The 19,354-nt window shown below is 39.6% G+C and overlaps 2 protein-coding genes across 2 annotated transcripts; one reads left to right on the top strand and one right to left on the bottom strand.

Annotated features, from left to right (window-relative positions):
* Positions 1-3,181: 3,181 nt before the first annotated feature.
* Positions 3,182-5,922, bottom strand: LOC125583155. Its single transcript, XM_048749747.1, has 2 exons — positions 5,706-5,922; positions 3,182-4,761 (listed from the first exon to the last, which is right to left on the bottom strand). Exons 1-2 carry the CDS (start codon positions 5,920-5,922, stop codon positions 3,182-3,184), a joined length of 1,797 nt encoding a protein of 598 aa, XP_048605704.1.
* A 12,506-nt stretch (positions 5,923-18,428) lies between these two features.
* Positions 18,429-18,782, top strand: LOC106408222. The gene has a single exon (XM_013849034.2). The coding sequence runs from the start codon at positions 18,429-18,431 to the stop codon at positions 18,780-18,782; it is 354 nt and encodes a 117-aa protein (XP_013704488.2).
* The last annotated feature ends 572 nt before the right edge of the window (positions 18,783-19,354 follow it).

Here is a 19,354-nt window from a genome sequence, read left to right as displayed (position 1 = left end):
TCCTTGTCTTGATCCAAGACCCACGATTTTGGCTATCTCCTGGAGCCTCTCCTCTTGTTCTCTCAGCCTTGATCTAGTAGTTGGTCCACTCCACACACTGGTTGGCTCACATGATGTCTCACTTTGGTTCTGGTTCTCTTCAGTATCCTCAGCTTCACATCTCTCTCTTACGGCAGTCTCGTCACTTGGCTCATCCTCATCAGTCTCACTCAGCTCCTCTTCTATGTCTCTGGTCATGGCTACACCATCCCCTCCTCCTTTAAAAGGATTTGACCTCAAATCTGAATCATCTGCAATAAAAGGATCCAAGTCAGAAACATTGAAAGTAGAACTGACTGTGTATTTCCCTTCAAGATCGATCTGGTAGGCATTGTTGTTGATTCTCTTTAGCACTCTGAAGGGTCCATCTTTCCTTGGTAGCAACTTTGATTTCCTCTCCACCGGAAACCTCTCTTTTCTCATGTGAATCCACACAAGATCACCCGGTTCAAGTACTAGCTCCTTGCGCCCCTTGTGCCCCTTGTTATTCTGTCTCTCATACATCTTGGTCCTCTCCTCAATGTTCTTCCTGACCTGTTCATGCAAAGACAAAACAAACTCGGCCTTTTGCTTGCAATCAAGGTTAGTTTGTTCTTTTAAAGGTAGAGCAAATAAATCAAGAGGAGACAATGGGTTAAAACCGTAAACAACTTGAAAAGGTGAGAGTTTAGTAGCTGAATGCACTGCTCTGTTATATGCAAACTCTACATGTGGTAAACAATCCTCCCATGTCCTAATGTTACTCTTAATGATGGCACGCAAAAGAGTAGACAATGTCCTATTGACTGATTCAGTTTGACCATCAGTTTGGGGATGACAAGTAGTTGAAAACAACAGCTTAGTTCCCAACTTTCCCCACAGAGTTTTCCAGAAGTAGCTAAGGAACTTTGTATCTCTATCAGAAACTATAGTCCTAGGCATACCATGCAATCTAACAACTTCTCTAAAGAATAGATCAGCTACCAAAGATGCATCATCAGTTTTATGACAAGGTATGAAGTGAGCCATCTTAGAAAATCTATCAACAACCACAAAGATACTATCTCTTCCTTTCTTAGTTCTAGGCAATCCTAAGACAAAGTCCATAGAGATATCAATCCATGGTGCAGTAGGAATAGGGAGAGGTGTATACAAACCTGTTGGTTGGACCTTAGACTTGGCTTGTTTGCACACGACACACCTTGAGCACACACGCTCCACTTCTTTCTTCATACTCGGCCAGTAGAAGTGCTCTTGCAAGGTGGAGAGTGTTTTGGCGACTCCAAAGTGTCCCATCAGCCCTCCTGCGTGAGCTTCCCTAACATACAATTCTCTCAAAGAACCACTAGGAACACACAGGCGGTTATCATAGAAAAGAAATCCCTTTACTTGGTAGAATTTTCCACTAGCATGTTTCTCAGATTCTCTAAACACATCTTTAAACTCAGGATCATTAGCATAGCAAGATTTGATATGTTCAAATCCTAAGAGTTTAGTTTCCATTGAAGATAAAAGAGTATACCTTCTGGAGAGTGCATCAGCCACTACATTCTCCTTACCTTTCTTGTAGTGGATGACATAAGGAAAGGTCTCAATGAACTCCACCCACCTGGCATGTCTCTTGTTCAGCTTCTGTTGCCCTTTGAGATGTTTAAGGGATTCATGATCTGTATGGATCACAAACTCCTTAGGCCACAAGTAATGTTGCCACACTTGTAAAGCTCTCACCAAGGCATACAGCTCCTTGTCATAGGTAGGATAGTTCAAGGTGGCGCCTCCTAGTTTCTCACTGAAGTAAGCTATGGGTTTCTTATCCTGCATCAACACAGCTCCAATTCCAATACCAGATGCATCACATTCAATTTCAAAAGTTTTAGAAAAGTCAGGAAGTGCAAGTAAAGGAGCACTTGTTAACTTCTCTTTTAGCATTTGAAAGGCCTCTTCTTGGGTTGGTCCCCAAGTGAAACCTACACTCTTTTTGATCACTTCAGTCAGTGGTGCTGCAACCGTACTGAAATCTCTCACAAACCTCCTGTAGAAGCCAGCAAGTCCATGAAAACTTCTGACCTCTCCAATAGATTTAGGAGTCGGCCACTCCCTGATAGCTTTCACTTTTTCCTCATCAACCTGTATGCCCTGTGAGGTCACAACAAAACCTAAAAAGACAAGGTTATCTGTGCCAAAAGAACACTTCTTATAGTTAGCATACAGATTTTCTTTTCTAAGCACATCTAGAACTTGTTTCAAGTGGTTAACATGTTCTTTCATAGTCTTGCTGTAAATCAGGATATCATCAAAGTAAACAACTACAAATCGTCCTATCAAAGCTCTCAAGACATGATTCATTAATCTCATGAAAGTACTAGGTGCATTAGTAAGCCCAAAAGGCATCACAAGCCATTCATACAATCCTAGCTTAGTTTTAAAAGCAGTTTTCCACTCATCTCCTTCTTTCATTCTAATCTGGTGGTAACCACTCTTTAAATCAATTTTAGAAAAGACACATGAACCATGTAACTCATCTAACATATCATCTAAGCGAGGAATAGGATGCCTGTACTTAACTGTTATGTTGTTGATGGCTCTGCAGTCCACACACATCCTCCAGCTCCCATCTTTTTTTGGTACCAAGAGGACAGGTACAGCACAAGGACTCATACTCTCCCTGATATGTCCCTTCTCCATTAGCTCATTGACTTGTTTCTGAAGCTCCTTGGTCTCCACAGGGTTGGTCCTGTATGCTGGACGGTTTGGCAAAGTAGCTCCTGGTACAAAATCAATCTGGTGCTCTATTCCCCTAATAGGCGGCAGACCTATTGGATTGTCCTCTGGGAACACATCTCTATACTCCTGCAAAAGGCACTCAATCTCCTCTGGAATCTCAGGAGCAGGGTTAGTAGTAGAGCTCAACAATTCTTTATAAACCACTAGTATCAAATTTGATTGTTCAATCATAGCAGTTTTGATATCTTTAGCAGTAGCAAAGAGGTTGAGTTTACTTACCTGGCTGGTCCCTTCAAGAAGCAAGGACTTGCTGGCGGCCTTGGACTCTCCTCTCTTCTTTTTGAGATGCATCTGATCCTGGTGTACCTCCTGAGGGGTCATTGGCGCCAAGGTAACTTGTTTCTCCTTATGGATAAAAGTGTATCTGTTGGTAAAGCCATCATGTACTGATCTTATCATACTGCCATGGACGTCCAAGAAGGATGTGGCTAGCTTCAAGGGGTGCTACATCACAAGTGATCTCATCCTGGTACTTTCCCACTGATAGCAAGACCTTCACTTGCTTGGTGATCTGTAATCCACCCTCGTCATTGATCCATTGCAAGAGATATGGTTTAGGATGCTTGAACACTTGAAGACCCAACTTCTCCACCAACTCAGCACTTGCTACATTAGTATAGCTTCCTCCATCAATGATCAAGCTGCAAACCTTCTCTTGAACCAAGCATCTGGTGTGGAACAAGTTTTCCCTTTGCTCATCTTCTTTGGCTTTAGGTTGAGCATTGAGAAGTCTCCTGGTGACTAGTAGCTCTCCACGGACAGGGTACTCCACGCCTTCCTCATCTGACTCTTGGCCGGCGTCCTCCTCTTCAGATATCACCTCCCCGTTGGCTAAGATAGTCATCACCTTCTTGTTGGTGCACTCATTAGCATAGTGGCCAAAGCCATGACACTTGTAACACTTAATGTTCCTGGTCTTAGTAGATGTGGCTACTCCTTTACCCTTGTCATCTCTCTTGGTCTCTACTGAAGAAGAACCGTCCTTGGACTTATCCCCTGGCTTATCTTCCCTGGAGTAGGCCGGTTTTGAAGTAGGAGTGTATGAAGACCGGGTAGAGCTCTTCCTCTTGTTCTGCTGCTCAATCAAAATAGCTTTATGTAGCAGTTCATCCATGTCCTCATATTCTTGTAGCTCCAACCTATCTTGTATATCTCTGTTAAGACCTCCTTGGAATCTTGCCATAGTAGCTTCTACACCTTCTTCTAAATCAGCTTTTAACATGAGTGTTTCCATCTCCTGGTGATAGTCCTCTACACTCTTAGACCCTTGAGAAAGCCTTCTCAACTTCTGGTGTAGATCTCTTCCATAGTGATTAGGAACAAATCTCTTCTTCATCACAGTTTTCATCTCAAACCAGGAAGCTACTTGAGGCTCTCCATTGCGTCTCCTGGTAGTAGCAATCTGATCCCACCAGCTAATAGCATATCCACAGAATTCAGTAGCTGCTAGTCTCACTTTTCTCTCCTCAGTGAGCTGCTGGCAATTGAAAACCAGTTCAATCTTCTTCTCCCACTCTAAGTAAGCATCAGGATCATTCTTCCCATGGAATGGAGGGATTCTAAGCTTGAGATTGCCTAGGTTATCAGTAGCTGGTCGCCTGCGGTTGTAGTTTCTACCACGCTGACTAGCCTGAGATCCATCATCACTTTCATCAGTTGAATCTTCTTGATAATGTTCTCCATAAACCCCACGACCCCCAATCTCCACTCGTGGCCCTCTTATAGGTCCAATGCGTGCTCTCTGAGCTCCAGCAGCAACCGCGTCCCTCTCTTGCCCTGCATTAACACCAGGTAAGTTTTCATTAGCTTGTTGAGCAAGGTTGTAAGTATTTTGCATTCTTCTGGTTATCTCAGCCATCATAGCCTCAAATTGAACTTGGTTGAGGTTGATTTGCTGGACAGCCGGTTCTCCTGAACCCTCTGGTTGCTTTCCATCTCGTCTCTCTTCACTCATTGTTCCTAAAATAGTTAGAGAAAACACAAAGCCAAGAACAAAAGTATCTCTCTCTCACTCAAGTTTTCAAGTCGCCAAGTCTCAGCTCTTCCCACAAGTTCAGTTGAAAAACAAGGTTCTACACTTAAGATCTAGAACTAAACCCCAATGAATCAGAAAGAAAGTATTAAGAGATTTAGGCACCAGCTGACTTTACCACCCTGAGCTGGATTTCTCTTCAGCTAGCTGGATTACTCTTCAGCTTTTTTTTTTTTTAATTTGGAACAGAGATCTCTTTTCTTTTTTTTTTTTTTTTGATTTGCAGGGTTGGCTCAGCTGGCTTACAACAGATAGAAAGATAAGAGAAGTGTTTGATGGAATGAATGATCTGAGTAGTCAAAAATCGCAGACCCTAACCTTCAAGTGGCTCTGATACCACTTGGTGCAGCCTGGGTATGGCTTCTGCTCCTGGATCACTTGAAGGGGAACGGATAGGGGTGTTCTAAGAGGCTACTAGCTCTCCTTTGAACTGTGGTCGTCTCCCTGAGCCTGTGGATTGGCGACAGAGATGGTTTTCTACTCAAAGACACAAGATCACCTTGTATTGTCTAAGATGGGATTCACAGGAATTCCTTCCTTTAAGTGAGATCAATGTTCTTGAGCTGAACAGAGAAAGCTAGAGACAAGACAACAACGTTGACTGAATAATTCTTAGATTGAAAGTTGAGAAAGCAAAGCTGCCTCCCTCATGTCTTAAAGAAATCGACAGAAAACCCTAGAAGTAAACCAAGATGGTTTAATTCTAATTCTAATTCTAATTCTAATCCTAAACCCACGAAATTGGTTTATTTAAAATCCTAATTGTCTTTGGTTTAAATTAAATGAAAGCCCAATAACCAAAGCCCTTACAAAGTAATTAAATTAAACCAACAGGCTGGTTTATCTTGATCTCCTTGTCTTGATCCAAGACCCACGATTTTGGCTATCTCCTGGAGCCTCTCCTCTTGTTCTCTCAGCCTTGATCTAGTAGTTGGTCCACTCCACACACTGGTTGGCTCACATGATGTCTCACTCTGGTTCTGGTTCTCTTCAGTATCCTCAGCTTCACATCTCTCTCTTACGGCAGTCTCATCACTTGGCTCATCCTCATCAGTCTCACTCAGCTCCTCTTCTATGTCTCTGGTCATGGCTACACCATACATGCAGAGGAGTTATTGGATATGCGGAGTAAATGGATTGTGGTGATCATTTCGATGATCAACATGAGTTGCAGGATCTTCTAGCTATCTCAGAGTATGGAGATGTATTTGAGGCCTTGTAAGGGCTGTCACCAACCAGAGAAGATGTTCTTACGATCGAGTTGGAGTCAGGGACAGCACCGGTTTCACGAGTTCTATACCGATTGGCGCCAATAGAGATGGCTGAGCTGAAAGAACATATGGAAGATTCATCAAACAAGAGGTTTATAAGGCCGAGTTATTCGCCGTGGGAGCACCAGTGTTGTTTGTAAAGAAAAAAAAATGATGAGAGTTTCAGGCTTTGTATCGACTACATAGACTTGAACATGGTAACCATCATATTGTTGCGTTGTTGAATTAGCTGCATGGAGGTTCATGGTTCTCGAAGGTTGTCTTGGCATCAGGACATCATCAGATTGCTATAGTTGAGGAGTGTGTATGGAATGTGGGTTTCCGTTTTCGTTATGGATACTATATGTTTTGGTGATATCATTTTGGATCAACGAATGCACCGATAGCATTTGAGAAGCTTATGAATGATGTCTTTCGCGAACACTTGGACAAGTGCGCGATTGTACGCATTGACGACCCCATTGAGTTATTCTTGGAGTAGAGGGAGCATGATGAGCGTTTCCGGATTGTGTATTGATGCATGAGGATCAGGTCATTCTATATACATTACATCAGTTGAGACCTCACGAGACCCACTACCCTATTCATGATTCGTAGTGGTTGAAGTGGTATCTGCGTTATAGTTTTGGAGATTGTAATTGTACAGGAAGGAAGTTCAGATTCTCTGGGATTATTGAAGTCTGAAATTTATCTTCATTCATTAAAACTTGTACTTGGACAGTGCAGTTGGATTGAGTTGGTAGCAGGCTACAGTTTGGATATTGCATACCATCTGGTAAAGACAACAAGGTGACAAATACCTTGGGCAGGCACATGAGCGATGTATTAGGAACTAAAGAGGTTCATGAGTTTACTGGGACATTTGCTAGTCTCAGATTGTGTGCCATTACTGTCGATGGAGAGACAAATGGCCTTGAGACTTTAGAGCAGGCAGTCTTGTTATGGAGGATACGCCAAGCACATGTTAGCGTTATGGCTTTGTAAGACGATCAAGATGGGGAGTATTGGATATCATAAGTATTGAGCGGGATAGTTTTGAGCAGAATGTACCTGTACCAAAACCAAGTTGTGTGTTGGACGATAAGCTGTTAAGAAAAGGGATCTTACATCAAATACATCACTTGTGTTTCTCTACCCACCGGGAACACCAAGGGGTACAAAGATATGAAGTGTTAACTATAATTGGTCTAGTATGAAGAGAGTTGTAGCTTCATTGCGTCACAGTGTCAGACATGTCAGATGGCTATGACAGATGATCAATTATCTATCATGTTATTTTTGAGCTTGCTTTTGCCGGAGTGGAAATGAGGCATGGTGATTATGGACATTGTTATTGGATTTTAAATCACCATATGTGGAAAGGATGCCACATGGGTAGTCATGGATAGACTTACCAGGTAAGCCCATTTCCTAAGTAATTAAGAAGACAGTCAAAGCTAATCAGTTGGAGCAGACCTACATTATTGAGTTTGGGATGTTCCATGGATGTCAACATTGTATCGGATTGGGATTCGAAGTTCACGTCTACATTTTTGGATTCATTCAGAAGGAACTTGGGACAAAGATCCACATGAATACAACTTATTATCAGCATACATATGGTTAGTCAAAGAGGACTATTCATACTTAGAGGACATGCTCAGGGATTGCGTCTTACAGTGGGATGGAAGATCGGAAAGCATTACATCTAGCAGATTTTGCCTACATCGACAACTATCGTTCGAGATGACACCGTATGAGGCTATTTATGGTAGGCCTATACCACTTTGTTAGACCGGTAAGTGAAAGTGATTCAGTGGATGATAACCATGTGATCAAAAATTCGTTAAGAGAGAGACAAAAATTCAAGAGACTGGGAAACCCAAACTCATGAGAATTGACAATCCAGAACTTTTTCAGAATGGTACCGGTTAGACATTTGAATTCGAGGACGAATTCTTTATTAGTGGGGGAGAATTGTAACGACCCGGTTTATCAAAACCGATTTGGTTTAATTACAATTACAATAATAATTATAACTAAAACCCTCTCTACATTTTGGTCAAACCGTGCAATATATATATCAGTGTACGCGTCTACCTTTCTCCTATTTGACCTAGCCGTAATCACCATTTCAGCCATATTCCCTCGTGCCGTCTTGCTTTACACCGAAGCTATTGTTGTCGTCCACTGTCGGAGCACCGTCTATCATCAGAGAGGGAGTGTTTCTCATCGGAGCCACCATTAGTGCTTTCATTGGATCATGGTTGACCGGAGAGGTCATGACGTGTTGGAGATCACCAACCCTTACCATCGGCTAGCCATGGCTGTAGCTCTCTTATGGATTCAATCGTAAGAGAAGTGGAGATGAGGCAACCCTAGCGATGACGTTTGTCATCTCCAGCCACCACCGGCTCCGATCTATTCCGTCGTTAGCCATGAGTCATTTCAGAAACAAGGCATGTCGTTCCATGATCACCGGAGATCGTACCAGCCGTCGTCATCAATCGTGATCCAAGCCGTATTAGCTAAGTGTTGTCTTCTCTGTTACTTGTGATACAAGTTACATGTATATCATAAACCTTCATCGAGTTCTTACATGTGTATAGTTGAATCTTGTGCCAACCTAGACTTGGAGTTGCTCGTGCATCACTTAAAATGATGGCGTATGAAGATATTATTGGAGCACAATTCATTTAACACTATTATTAATACGAAGACACCTTTTCTGACTGTTGTTAGTGGAGACATATCCGCTCTAGAGCAATTCATGATCTGTCTCCGAACTTGGCTAAGGTGAGGGTCTATTCCGTAAATCCCGTACCAGTGTAGAATTCTCTCTATCGTAGTTTAGATTTCTAATCATGATCCGTCTGTTTGAATTGAGTCTGTTTGAGTCTTGATTGCTAGTTAGTTCATTCATTGTAAACTGGAACTTGGGTCTAGAGGATTCAACCGTTGATTTGATTGTGTGATGTTAAGAGATGTGATATTTATATATATATGTATACATAGGTATGAGTAGGGACTATGTGAGAGGGCGGGGGTCCAGAGATGTCTGGACTAGCGACGCAGCTTTGGTGGGCGGAGGCTCAGAGACGTCTGGGCTAGCGACGCAGATTGTGTGGGGCGTGGGTGCAGAAACGTTTGCATTCGACGCAGCTTTGGAGGGCGGGGGTACAGAGACAGACTGTACTAGCGACGCAGCGTACGTATATATATATCCGTATGAGGAGATGCGGGGTGTATGGACTAGCTATATGCTATCATCGCATGTTTTGTGTTGTGTAATGCTTTAGGCATCTTGTTTGTTCATGTTAGAGCTAAACTTCCATAATGGGAGTTCTATTACTCAAGTCAGTGGTTTGCGTGTTTAGCATCCCATACCTCACGGAGTAACTCCCTTGTTTCTCACCCCTCCTATTCCTTCCTCTCTCAGGTGAGACTGACGAGCAGGAGTGATTGCTATCGGACTGGTGTTTTGGGAATTTTATTTCTGTCTTTTTCAGACTTGCGGATTTTATGCTTTTATCGATACTTTCGGAATTTATTATGTTATTTGGATTTATGGATATTTATTGGATTTACGACTGAGTTGACTTTTGAGAACAAATAAATCGAAATTTCAGACTTTTTATTTATTTAAGTTATTTCGAAAATTACGGATGTTACGGTTTACTTGGTTCAACTATTAGCTAACTCGATGAGCATGGGCTTGCAAATCTTTCGCGAGAAAGACAACCGACTTGATTCGGTTACATTGAAGCATCTGGTGACCGGTTTAGCCGCCCATTAGGATCTCGATTACGTTAGTTATAGTTAAGGAATTATAAAATTGGTGGGTTTTTATTAGAATTTGGAATCTTTGGAAAGTAAATAATTGAAAACTTCCAGTTAATAAAAAATCTCAATTTTTTAAATTATTTTTAGTATTTAAATCAAATCTGTTAATCAAACAGTTGGTAGTTTGGTTTTCGACAAAAAATTTTGCACTCATCATTCTAACAACGTATGTTAATTTAGCAACAACCGCATAAAATAACTAAAAATACACAATTTCAAAATAAATAAATAACTTCACAAAAACAAAATGAAAATAAAATCTTTTACATGGTTCATCAAATTCAAGGTAACAAAACGTAAAAATCTTACAAAATTTTCTTCCTTTCTGTTACAAAATTTAACCTTAGAAAAATTATTAGAAAATATTGAAAACCATAATCAGTTATTAATACATAATCAAATCAGAAATTTAAACGAAATCAAGAAAAAATATATAACACAAAAACAAATTTAGTTAAAATAATTTGAATTTAGTTAAAACTAGATTTTGATCTGCCCTATTAAGGACGGATATATTTTTTGTTTTATATTTTTTTAGAAATTTAATTTTTATATTTGTATTTTTAAATCATATTTGTGTGTCTTTGTATAATATTTCTCTTAAATAATTAATAAAATCTTTTTTATAATTGTATTAAAATAGTTAGACCACACCTATATCAATAGGTCATGTTCTTGTTTTAATAGAATACTAGATTTTGACTCGTCCTTGAAAGGGCGGGTATATTTTTTGTTCTTTTAAAAAAAAAATTTATTTGTGTTTTTCTTGTAATCATATTTGTGTTTATTATTAATGTACTTTAATATATTTTTTGGTAATTATATTAAAATATGTCAAATTGTATAACTATACACTTATACCAGATTTATTTCAGAAATTATTTTTAAACTTTATTCCTAAAAATTACAACATATTATATTTTCTTATTAGTTATCTAACATAATTAGTCACGAATATTTGTATTCAAAAAACCCGATTCAGAATCGACCTGAAAATCAAAACCTCATACTCTATCAGAGATGGCTTATATATTTGGATGGTTCTTAAAATGTTATATCTAAAAACAAATATCAAACCCAAACCTGCACCAAAACCTGAACAAATTTTTTGAAAAATGTTTGAAAAATTTAATTTTTAATATATTCTGTTATATATATATATATGTAAATGGATCAATATGGTCTTCACTAACTTTAAGTAAAATCACATTTAATAATATTTTGCCATATATAAGAGTTTCTCGTATTACATATTTTGTATTACATATTTTGCCATATAAGTGTTTTTCGTATTACATATTTTGGCATATATAAGAGTTTATATTTTTATTTAAACACCCAATAACGAAAAAAATACAAAAATATATTTTTATAAATTTTTGTTGCCATCTACGTAGTACTTTAAATCGAACTTAAGGTGGTTATCCCTTTAAAATATATTCATTTAGATGCATTTATATAACGTTATGCAGTTATATTTTAGATACAGTTATATTTTAAATTGAACTGAACTAATATCAACTAGACATTTTCTAATTTAATAGTATTGATATAGATCTTAACATTCACTTTAACTATGTTGAAATTAGTATTATTATTAGGACTGCTTTTTTTTTTTGATGAAATATCAAATTTATTGATCAAGCAAAGAATGTTATTTACATAAGTAAGGCTACTCTACTATCTTTATGTATGAACCACATCTTGTTCACATGCTAAGCTGGAACCATCGACTGAGTAATCCTCCATATTTATGATCGAATTTTTATTTGAGTGAAGAGATTTTGTTTCTCACTGCCTTATCAATGCGCCGTCGCTTGTGATCAGTGGTAACTCTACTTTGCTGATGACGCCTACCATTCCTTTCTCTCCAAATGTGGTAGATTGTGGTCTGCAACGATAGCTTCACCAAAACAGTATCAACTTCACATTGCCTCATTCTCTATATGCGCTGCAATGTCCATTGCCAATCCGGGTTAATGCTATTGCCAATAAGTCTCCTAGCCAAGCTCTCCCACACTGTGTAGGAGTAAGGACATGCAAAGAACAGATGATCACGCATTTCATCCCTCTCTCCACAAAGCTCACAACTATGTACCATTCCCCATTGTCTCATACGGTCACCAGTTGATAATCTATTCTTCACTGCTAACCAGGTTATGAATGTGAATCATGGGACCCCTTGTGTGAACCAGATTACTCGACTCCACTCGACTGTATGCCTCCTAGACCTCACTTGCTCCCACGTACTAGCCGCAGAGTAGTGATCTCTGCAGTCATCACTCCCATTTTCAACAACACTATGTCCTTGCCGTTCTCTGGCTGCAGAGGTTCTCTTTGTAGGATACTATTTCTCAACTCGTGGAACCTACGGCTTCTGCTTCCTTGTATGCTCCACCCCTCCAATGTAACAGCATCGCTAACCTTAGCGTGTCTCATAATTCCCAGATAAGTAGTGCCTGTAGAACCTGTGATGTCAATCAACTTCCCTTGCCCCAACCAATCATCAAACCAAAAGTGACAGTTGTTTCCATCTTGAATATCAAACCTCAAAAATTCATAGGCCACATCCCTCAATTTAAGTAACTTCCTCCATATCCAGGGTCCTTTTGTATCATCTCTTACATCCCAGAATGAATTATATTTGAGAAAATAATGCTTTACCCAACTCACCCATAATGAAGAAGGTTGAGTGAATAGGCGCCAAATTAATTTCAGAGCAAATACCCTGTTCGACTCCCGCAGCTTCCTGATTCCAAGACCTGCCTCCTCTTTTGGGACACACAAATCATCCCAACTGACCTTTGATTTATGAGTCTGTGTTGGTGAACCTGGCCAGAGGAAGATGCTACACATACTCTCTATCTTATCAAGACACTTCGCAGGCAGTATGAAAGCCTTACTCCAAAAATTGACTGTACTGGCTATTACTGATTTAATCAGCTGGAGCCTTCCTGCAAACGATAGAGTTTTGTTGGACCAGCAGAGCATTCTACTTCTGATTTTATCTATCAATGGTTCATAGTCATGACTGGTGAGTGTCTTAGTCGTCAGCGGCATGCCGAGGTAGCGAATAGGTAGCGTACCCACTCCAATGTTCAACGATTCTGCTGCAGCAAGTAGTTCACTAACATTATGCCCTGATGCGAAAATAGAAGACTTAGCGACATTAATGTGGAGACCAGACATTCGAGCAAATCTTTTCATAACCTCCAAAACGCCCATAAGAGAATCTGATGTGCCTTTGCTGAAAACCAGTATATCATCAGCAAAGCTTAAATGAGTGAGCTTAACTCCCTCACACTGCGGATGGTAATCAAACTCGCCTGCTGCTGCTGCTTTGTTCAAGAGCTTAGAGAGCACATTGCTGAGTATAACATAGAGATATGGAGAGAGTTAGCAACCTTGCCGAATTCCTCACGCACTAGTGAAAAAACCCTCCAGACTACCATTGACAGACACTGAAAACGCAGCAGTAGTGATGCAGAGCCGGATCCAATTGACAAACTGAGGAGGTAAACCCTCGGCAAGCAGAACCGAGGTGATGGAAGACCATTTCACCGTATCAAAGGCCTTGGAAATGTCAAACTTGATAGCGCATTTCGCTCCAGTCACTGATCTGTGATAGCCACTAACTAGTTCTGAGGCAAGCAAAACATTCTCCAATAATAACCGATCTGTGATGAAAGCACATTGGTTGGCTTCAATGGCTTCAGGGAATATGATTTTGATTCTATTAGCAAGAAATTTGGAGATAACCTTGTATAAGAAGTTGCAACATGCTATTGGTCTATACTCCTTCATTGTCTGTGCATTTGTTGTTTTTGGTATGAGAGAGAGGATGGTAGCATTAACACCATAAGGCATGGAGCCAAAGAGAAAAAAAGATTGCACTGCCACAATGAATTCCCTGCCTATAATAGTGGAACAAAGAATTCTTTGGTGAAGCCATCTGGACATGAGACCTTGCCGTTAGGTAAAGCATGGAGAGCCTGATATAGTGTCATTTGAGCACCGGTATGTTAACAAATCCTGAAGGGAAGCAACTGAAGTTTCCTCCAATGTAGCATCCTGACTCTGCAAGAATGTCTGAAAGTGAGAGACTGCCTCTTTTTTAATATCCTGATCAGATGTGAGCACTATTCCCTGCCCATTAACCAAGCTTCTGATCGTGTTTCGAGCAGCCCTTGCCTGCACCACTGAGTGAAAAAACCTTGTGTTTTGATCTCCCACTTGCAGCCAACGAACACAAGATTTTTGCATGTAAAATTTCTCCTCAATGCGAGCTAATCTATTCCACTTCTCTTTTGCTGCTGCTTCTATAGCTATGTTTTCAGGACTAGGATCTTGTAGCAGGTTGTTCTGACAGTTACATAACTCTTCATAGGCCTGTTTAGTTCGCGCTGGTAAATCCCCATAGTGCGTCTTGTTCAATGCCCGCAAGTGCTGTTTGAGGAGCTTAATCTTCTTATGAAACCGAGAGAGAGCTGACCTTTAGTGGTGAGTAGGCTCTGTAGTATCCCATACTTCCTTAACCGTAGCTAGGAAATCTGGATGTTCTGTAAGGCAGTTAAAGAACCGGAATGTTTTACGAGCTTGATACACAGTACCTGACGTACGTATCACGCATCGGGCATGATCAGAAACTCCCCCAGCATCAAACTGTGCAGAAGAATGAGGATAATGATTCAGCCATTCACTATTAACCAGAGCTCTGTCTAACTTTTTCCCAACCGGGTCTTCAACTCTTTTATTCCACCATGTAAAAAGAGCCCATGTATATGGCAGATCCGTTACCATACAATCAGTCATTACCTCCTGAAAGTGCATCATCCCTATCTGATCACCTTTGTAATCCATAGCCCGAGAATGCTCACAAGAAGAGAGTGTGGCATTAAAATCCCCCACAATAATCCATGGTAAATTGAGATGACAGTAAGCCGCCTTAGTATCCCTCAGCTCTTCCCATAGTGTCATTCTCTCACCAGCCGTGTTGAACGCATATATCGCCGAGCAAATAAATTGCTCTCATGTGCTTGGGATTTGAATGACACATGTAATAACTTGCGCACTCATATGCATCCTCGTAACTACAATGTCACTAGACCAGCAAAACCAAATTCTGCCCAGGTGATGAAAATATTAATTAGCCAGAGAATTCCAAGTGGGCATAGCTGCATTCATACATCTCTTATGATTGCCTTCCTGTACTCTCGTTTCCAAAAAACATCCGAAAGATGGCTTTTCCTTTTGTAACCATGTTCTAAGAGCTCTGTGCTTGCGTGTCATGTTGAATCCACGCATGTTCCAAGCGAAGAAGGACTTCATAACTTCCTACCGGAAGCTTTTTTCGATGTGCCCTGCAACCCCACATACAATAGATCCTTAGAACGAGCAACCTTGCTCCTAGTTTGCTTCCCAGACGCTGCAGAACGCCTACCACTCATTACTTGCGTTCGCTGAATTTTCTTTCCTGCTGCTTTGCTCTCCAAGATCTTTCCATCCTCAACTTCTTTCAATAGCTCTTCTTTCTCTTCCTCTTCATCCTCATTGATATCTTGTAGAGGACTAAATCTGGATGGTGAAACTGTAATCCCTTTCTCATCTGCATATCGCTTTTGTAGTGATCCCTGATGGCTCTGGCTTCCACCAACTTCTGTCCCTTTCCTCCTTCCATGAACATTTTCCCAACTACCCGTATCAGCAGTGTGAAATGCTTCAGTGGTCGGCTCAATCAACTGAATCCCTTGGGCCTTTTCTCTAGCCTTTAAATGCTGCTCCTCGAAGGCCTTATGATTAATATCAACTTCCATACCATTAGATGAATCATGTATAGCAGGTCAAGGAGTGATCGCTTCCAGATCCTGAAGAAGTTCACTTAGAGCCCTACCATCCAACCCAATGTCCTTTGCAACATCAACCGAATTCTCACCCTGCTTCCCTTTCTCCCCTTCTTCTTGTTTCTTCAGCAGTTTGACGTCCTTTCCAGTACAGTCTTGCCCCTTATGCCCCCATTTCCTACACATAGTACATCGAAGTGGAAGCCATGGAAAGTTCACCCCAATCTCTCTTTCCACTCCTTCCTTATCTTTGAACGTGATCTTTTCCACCAGAGGTTCATAGAGATTCACTTCAGTCAACACACGTGCTACATCCAATCAAATACATCTCTCCGTGTTAGGATGCAGCTTAACAAAACGTCCTACTGCTCTTGTCAGACACTTCAGACATTTATGCGAATAAAGATCGTTTGGAACTCCACACAAATCAACCCATAGAGGCATCGAAGTCAGGTCAGGAGGGTTGAGCGCCGACTCCAGAGACCAAACATTCACCACTAATGGAACATCTCTAATGTGCCAATATTTCCTCTGCAACACACGAGTCCTCATCTGGCTGTTATCAATACGAAAAAGAAAAGTATTCTTCTCGATAAACTGCACATCGATCTTTGATCCAGTTTGGGTGAAGACCAAATGCGATTTACAGTCGCGTGCACTGAGCCGATATGAGGGGCATCTCCTATGAAATAGCCCACCACAAATGACTTCCACAACAGCTCTGACCCATCGAAGATATCCTCCGGAATTTGCATCGAAGCCACTCCTCCGACAACTTCAATGACCGGTTCCAAAGGACCGGCCTGACTATTCTTCAACCATGGAGAATCAGTCTTACTAGCATCATCCTTAATAGAGATCGGAGAATCAACCATATCCCCCAATCTCCCGCCCTCACTCTCCTCCTGCTTCCCTTCCTTATCGAGATTCAAAGTCCCACCTTGCACTTCTCTCGACTCGGAGTCCCTTACTGAGACACAAACCAGATCCCCTTCTTTTGTACCTGTCGAGACGGAGCCTCCGCCACCACCACCACCACTAGGGTTTTCGCCTTCAGAGTCGCCGTCGTCAAGAGGCGCCATATGAAAGTAAGATTAGGACTGTGTTAATGCTGTTCAAATAATCATATGCATGGGTCTGTGTTAATGCTGTTCATATAATCATATGGGTCGAAGTTAATATGGTCTCTAACAGATTAAAATGATAATTTGCTTTAATAATAATAATTCAAATATAGAACAGTTTAATATAGTAAAAAAGAAAAGAATCATGTCGGAAAAAAGAAAGGGGTAACTATTGTTATATGCAACCGTCGACTGGGTCCTAAAATTACGATCAAATGGACGTTATAAACAAAATCAGATTATGTAAAGATAATAATAAATAACTCCTAAATAAAAGGAATACATAATTGGACTGAACTGTGGAAGTCCCCTTGGTCCTTATGTTTGACTAATGGTTCATTAATGTTTCTACACCAGGAGTTTTGAGGTTCAAAGCCCAAAAAACACAAATTATGCAGATTATGAAAAAAAAAGGTTACAAAGAGGTCTTCAGCATGGTGCAGGACGTATCATCGAACATGGATCTCATAGGGCGGCTCGGAGTGATGTAGTCAGACGTGTATTCTCATATGATGGTTGAATTGTCGGCTGTAAAATCGTCTATGTAATATTTCTCATCGTTATAATAGCATAATTAATCAGACGTTAAAAAAACAAATTTCGACTGAACTAATATCAATTGGACATGTTCCTGTTTTATAGTATAGATATTCTAATCATCAAGTAAATTAAACCCTTTGTCAAAAAACAAATAAATATAATATACGGACATAGAATAATCAAAAAATACATAAAGTGTAAAAATAAATAGAACAAGTTAATAAGAACACTAAGAAAAAGAAATCAATTTACGTTATTGTGAACGATTTATCAAACCTAGGCCAATAAAAAATCATCAACAAATTTTAATTCATCTGACCAAAACTAATTAATTTAGAGAAAAAATAATAATAATGAAAAACTATAACCAAAATTAATACATAATTAAAATTAAACAAAAATAAATTTGTAAAAAAGAAGAAATAGGCCCCGAAACTTAGACATTTTATTTGGCAAATTCTCTCCGGTACTATTTCGGTGGCAAAAAATTAGGGCACAAGGTATTAATTGTGATATACGATGCAGTATTTGTGGTGCAGAGGAAGAGTCAGTGAATCATGCTTTAGTTGAATGCCCACCAGCTCTGCAAACCTGGGTTTTATCAAAAATCCCTTCAGCCCCTGGTATTTTCCCCACCGCTTCGGTGTTTACTAATATGGATTATCTTTTCTGAAGATTGCCAAAAGAATATGATTTTAATAACTTTCCATGGATATTATGGTACATTTGGATAAATAGAAATAATAAAGTTTTTAATAATAGAGATGGAAACCCTCAGGAAATTCTTCGAATTACGGGAGTGGAGAGTGAGGTATGGGCGGAGGCTCAAATAACAATTCCAAAAAGGCAGTTTCAGGGTACACAAGCTTTTGACTGGTAATATTTGGGTCACTCGAGGATTTGTTTTATAGATGGTGCGTGGAAGGAGAATGATAAATTCTCCAGGTAAGGATGGTTCTGCCGAGGCGTAGGATTAGAAGAGAAGATGATGGGGGCAATGAATTTCCGAAGAAGCTTATTAGCTCTACATGCAGAAAGTGAATCTTTGATATGGGCTATGAGGTGCATGAAGACCCTTGATTTTTCAGACGTAGTTTTTGCAACAGACTGTTCTCAACTAGTGAAGATGGTGTCCTCACCTGACGAATGGCCAGCTTTTGCTACATACTTGGAGGAGTTTCGACGCAGTAAGAGTTTGTTTCCTTCCTTCAAGATTCAACATATACCAAGAGCATCTAATCTAGTGGCGGACAAGCTTGCACGAGGTGCTCAGAGTTTCCCCTTAGCTGTGCTCTATGTTGATTCCACCCCACCGGCTTGGCTTTCCGAGTCGGTAGGACCTTTATCTTAGTTTAGTTATTATTGTTGTAAAAAAAAAGAAGAAATAGCAAAATATAATAAAACAATGCATTTTTATTTAGAATACAAAATATAACTTATGCATTTTTATTTAGAATACAAAATATAACTTAAGAATGCTAAAAAATTATCCAAAAAAAATAATTTGGTTAAAATATATAAGTTTCAAAAATAAGTACAAAATTCCATTAAAGGTCTATTTACGATATTTTCACAATTTATAAAAATTTATGTCGATAAAAAGAATGAATGACATATTTTTTTGGAAATTATGGAAAATTATAAATGATAATTATTACATAATCAATACAAATATTTTTCAAAAATTAGTGTGAAAAAAATAATATTTAACCTTGCTTCATTAAAATAATCGTAACTATTGTATATTTTAACACTTAATCTCCTAATACCTTATATAAAAAAGATTTACATTGCTCCTTTTTAAACAACCATAATTATCTATATTGAAATTTAGCTAACAATGAATTTGGCGTGTAATCTTATAATACTTTATTTCAACAAATATTTCACATAAATAATGAGTAAAAAAGAAATTGTAACCAA

This window comes from Brassica napus, chromosome C3 (genome assembly GCF_020379485.1).
Source record: "Brassica napus cultivar Da-Ae chromosome C3, Da-Ae, whole genome shotgun sequence".
In the NCBI taxonomy this organism is placed as follows: Eukaryota; Viridiplantae; Streptophyta; class Magnoliopsida; order Brassicales; family Brassicaceae; genus Brassica; species Brassica napus.
The sequence above is the reverse complement of the archived record's forward strand: the minus strand, read 5'-3'. Positions and strand labels throughout refer to the sequence as shown.